We start from the raw sequence: 5008 nt of genomic DNA, 5'->3' as shown, positions 1-5008 counted from the left end.
CGTCAAACTTTTTTACTAAAGGATCCTTAGATCGAAAGGTTGATTTTGTCGGTTAATAGATAATCCCATCTACTGTTATAGCTTCGAAATTTTAAGACAACCAAACTCCGTCGGCGGTATCCATGTCACCGCAGTGGCGACGACACAAAAGGACCGCCCTCTCAAATAATATCTAAACACATACCAAACGAAAACAACCAGTCCATACTCCAAAACACAGCGCTACGGATTTCAAGACACCCACTGACCAAAGGTCATTAAGTTGACTGAAAAAATCGGTTTACCTAGTAGATGACCTATGAATAGATCCGGGTGCAGCAAGCCTTGCGTTTTGGGCGAACAGTTGAGTCTTGCGATAAGCAGTCATCACATGCAGTAGAGAAATCCGACGAGGGCAGAAATAATGATATCTGACCCGTTGAATTTACATTGCAGTTAGATGGCAAGGCAGGGACTCGGTCGCCATAACCTAGTGACTGCCTCCGATGCTAACAAGCTCACGCGCGGTACCTAGATTATGCAATCAATCCATCAACATATAGGTACCTATAGGAAAAGTAGACTATGGATAGGGTATTTAAAATGTCATCACAATGTCACGGGGAACGGAGCAGAAACTGAATTTTACAGAGATTGACGACAGACTGAACACGTCGCACTCATAAGCCACAATCACAGTTTGATACCAGTTAGAAATATGAATTCCGCCCATTCTGGGAGTTGAAACAAATTCACAACGCTTCTCGTTCTATCCGCGGTGAATTGCATCTAAACTGATACACTGATGAGTAACACCTACTTCTCCAGTCTACCTAACTTGGCTGAATACAAATGGCACTATTACAGCAACAACTGAAGCGGTAGCCGAGATCGTATCCAAAGAGATATCGATACAGATAGAACCATTTACCAAGATCCCAACCTAGCACGACAAACAGTTGTCAAGTGCGTATGAATTGGCCTTAAAAGAGATCGCACGACAGAGCGCAACACAGCAGCGTTATCACAGCAATTTGTCGGAATAAATAGTACGACAGAGATCCTTACATTCCATTTGATATTACGAAATCGAAATGTGTGATAAAAATGTTTCCTTTAACAAACTTTAATGAAACGAAGTGTCTAAAATCTTGTATCAAAATCGGGGACAGGTTAAATTATCACAGACAACAAGGCACACTTTTAGCTCAAAATAGGACAAACGGGCTGACAGGTTTAAACTTGTTGAACTGCATCACTCGGTGTGGATTTTGGTTCCTTTCCCACTAACTGAGGGGGAGGACAAAGGGAATAAAGCACAGTGGCGACAATAACAAGAATTGCCCCGGCAACAAACATCACTGTTGGGTGGAAGCCGAAAAAAAACATAGACAGGATGAAATTTAACACGATGGCCACTGAAGGGGCGAATCCCTTGAGAATATTATCCGCATACCGAATTGTAGCCGCAATCAGTAGACCGCCAAGTGCCTGCGTAAAAATGGACACCCACACAATGCTGTCGTAACCGAAGAAGAATCCTCGTTGTCGCACGCTCGCACCATCTTTGATCAGCACTGTGAGGATCCCAGCTGTGATACCGTAGAAAGAGAGCTGAATGTTTCTCACGGCCACACTCTTACGAGAGCCCTTGAGTAACTTTTCAAAGTAGACACCGGCAAATCCAGAACAGGTGCATGCAAGTAGAACGGAGGACAGTGCAAGCATCTGTTCCCATACCGTAGCGGCTGAGTCCGAACGCCCAGCATTTGAAGCATCACTGACTTGTGTGAGGGAAACACCAGCAAACAAGAGAAACAAAGCAAACCATTGAGTTCGGCTAAGTTGCCGCTTAAGAATGATGCGGAAGAAAATAGCTGCGGTGAATATCTTCAGTTGATAGGATACCTACAAAAGAGAGAATACAAAAATGGTGCGTGATGAAGGCAAGGTACCGTAGTTCAACAACTTCATCAGGTCGAGATTGAAAAGGTAATCAAGATTATACGATAGGAAACTTCAGTCATTAGTTAACTGAAGAATAAGACGCAAATAACCATAGAAATTATGCACTAACAGACGCATTATTTGATTGTACGCTCAAAAACGCAAGCCGAACAGCACACTGAGCATAGTAAGGCTTGTACATATTGGTTTCAACCCCCGAAGTGGTAAGGGAAATAAATGCTGCAATAGTGGTGCCTGGGGCGCAAAACCAGACGTCAGACTTCCGAATGAAAGGTGTGGTGACAAGTTCCATGACTACACATACCAGCACATGACATCTCAAGAGCAACCTGTTATTCATAACACCGCATGTTCTTCATACGCTTATGCAACTCTTCGTAAAAGAAACAACGGATAACTGTTCCGCTGATACTGTTACTCTTCAGAACCGCATATTTGGTTTTGAACCACAAAAACCAGCAATCCATAATCATACTAACAGTGAGCAATCAAAATTAACGCGAGGGGATTTTTCCCCCGAGATGGCCAGGTGGAGGAATGAGTACAATACTATATTGAACAGAAAATTAAAATGGACATTTATAACGCAGAGAATCAAGCCTATGCGTCCTCTGTGTAAGACAAGCACACTTCATTGGACTCATTTTCATGCACCAAGAACAGATCGAATATGGAATGGAGTTTCTACCGTGGCGAGTCCTTGGTGGGCAAGCGTTTTAAGAACAGACCAATCGAACGAATCGATTGCACCTCGGAAATCCTGGGACACCAGAATTATGGGTAGTTTATACGTACGGCGTTGTTCTAGCACCTGAAGAAGTGTGAAGTTTTGGTCAGCGCAACCCCTACCAAGCCAGAATCCCATTTGCTGCTATCGAGTCAGTGTCTCACAAGCCACCGTAAGGCGACCAACCACAAGTGACACCAACAGTCTCGTTACGACCGAGGTCGATCTGATCCCCCTTTGGTCGCCACACTCACTACGCGCCCCTTTCTTCAAGAATGGGCACTATCATCGACTCTCTCTAGTTGTCTGGGACAGACTCCTTTTCTCAAATGCAGGCAAACAGATGAGACGAGCGCTGACTGGGGACTTCAGCCCCCTCTTTGAACAATACGGGTGAGAGGTCATCCGGGCCAGGAGCTCGTGGCTTGAGAGAACATACGCAGTCGTAAACTTCCGAGGCCGTATGCGGTTCCACATTCACCGTCCAGGGTTCAACTTCACCTGTGGGCTCTGGATGAGTGACAGCTGGTGGCCACGACAGTTGTTGTTCGAAGTATTCAGCCAACCGGTCGATGCGTTCTTCTTTATTCGAGATAGTCGTTCCATTCTGATGCTTGAGGGTTTAACAACCATGACACTTACAACTAACAGGTACTACTGTACATTGTCATCGAATAAGCTGGAGTGACCGACTGCGTGAATAGCATCTTACTATACATGATGTTAGCAAGTATGGAGCCGAGAAGGCTGTTGTAGCCTCGTTTCAGGGTGTAGTTTGTGGCAAGTGAAAGTTTTTTGAAGCCACTGCTTACAGAATGGGGCAGCCTGACTCTCCTATGTAACTGGGTTCTCTGAATAAATATGAATGAAGATCATTGGGTGAAACCGCTTAGTTAGAACTGTAGGATATCGCTTACTGGTTTGAGGATAGGAAGGCAGCTCTTAGGTATAGGTGTGTGAACACCGATAAGGTTCAGTGCCGAAGCCACTGACCCAACTGTACTCATTCACCGGTTGACCGATTCAACCAGGTCCAGCTTTTCAAGTTATATCCCTGTATCGCGTTTTGATACAACTCTTTCAACTGTTCTTTTATTTCTGGACTGCACCCCCCGTCTTTGTGATTATGCAGCTCGATGAAAACATGAATCAATATGTATACGGATAAGGCTTAACCCTGAAAACAATTGGTGGAGGTAGGTACTACTACACCCGGGATATGTCTGCTTTCGCTTGTCTGATTCTGAAAGGTATTTGAAAACCATCCTAATATAAGTAAATCTCAGTAAAACCTTGGAATCTTACCAAAAGCAAGAGTGACACTACCAACACACCATTCAAATATGCCCAGGGACTGAAAACATTCGGTAAAAAGCGGTCTGATCACAGGTTGTGCTGGCAACGTTAACTATAGTCGATGGTTAACCAAACAAGACGAAAAGAGCAAATAAAGTCAACTTACCTGAAAAGACACTGCCGATAAATAAGTGTAGCCAACGAACAATAAGTTATTTTGTATGGTATAGACAACACCGGGAACAGAAATAAGCACACAGTCCCATGGATCTAGTAGGATATTGTTCTTTAAATTTTGCCCAAGGGCAGTGATGCTAAAACTCTCCTCGCCAAATACCAACACGAAGCAAGTAACCAATTTAACGAGTTCACTCATCACAACAGCAGTGGAAGCGAAGTACATGTCACCGGTGCGAGCTCGCGTGTAGCGCGTCAGAAGAATGACCACTGTATTCTGGATTGTCAGTGACACTAGAGCAAGCCGTTTTCGAAAACCGTCGGCTGAATAAATGAGTCAGGGTTTGTTTTGGAAATAACTTACAATGTAGATGAGCCCACATGATGCATGGAAAGTTCTATCACAGGCTGAAACGGACACAGAATGCAGTTGAGATTTAACGAAGCTAGTTAGAAAATACTAACAATCCCTATATTACACACAGTCCAGCTTATCAGCTATAAACTACGTACCAAGAACATGTTGGCTTCAACGGATACAGTTTCGGTTCTCGAAAAATGGGAGAGAGCAAGAGATATAATAAAGCATTGAAGCATGATCAGCTGCTTCGCGAAATCGGGCAGGTGCAAACCGAAGGCGATAGCTTCGATGAGGGCCACTGAAGCATGATCAGCTGCTTCGCGAAATCGGGCAGGTGCAAACCGAAGGCGATAGCTTCGATGCATGAGGGCCACTAACTGAGTGATTCAGCAACGTCGACTAGTGTCAATGATCATTGGATTCCCGGATTTCACAGACAGATAGATGGCAGCTATCGACCCGAGTTTATCGGTTAATGTCTTCACACTTTGATACTCCAC

At 44.3% G+C, this 5008-nt stretch overlaps 1 protein-coding gene across 1 annotated transcript; it reads right to left on the bottom strand.

Moving 5' to 3' along the window:
* Nucleotides 1-1070: 1070 nt before the first annotated feature.
* T265_01223 (hypothetical protein) lies at nt 1071-4530 on the bottom strand (the record flags this gene model as incomplete). Its single annotated transcript, XM_009165208.1, has 4 exons — nt 1071-1887; nt 3114-3281; nt 4137-4471; nt 4512-4530. The coding sequence occupies 4 exons, from the start codon at nt 4528-4530 to the stop codon at nt 1216-1218; spliced, it is 1194 nt and encodes a 397-aa protein (XP_009163472.1).
* Between the last annotated feature and the right edge of the window lie 478 nt (nt 4531-5008).

Source organism: Opisthorchis viverrini, assembly GCF_000715545.1.
Source record: "Opisthorchis viverrini unplaced genomic scaffold opera_v5_13, whole genome shotgun sequence".
Taxonomy (NCBI): Eukaryota; Metazoa; Platyhelminthes; class Trematoda; order Opisthorchiida; family Opisthorchiidae; genus Opisthorchis; species Opisthorchis viverrini.
Note: the sequence above shows the minus strand (reverse complement) of the source record. Positions and strands in the feature narration are given on the sequence as shown.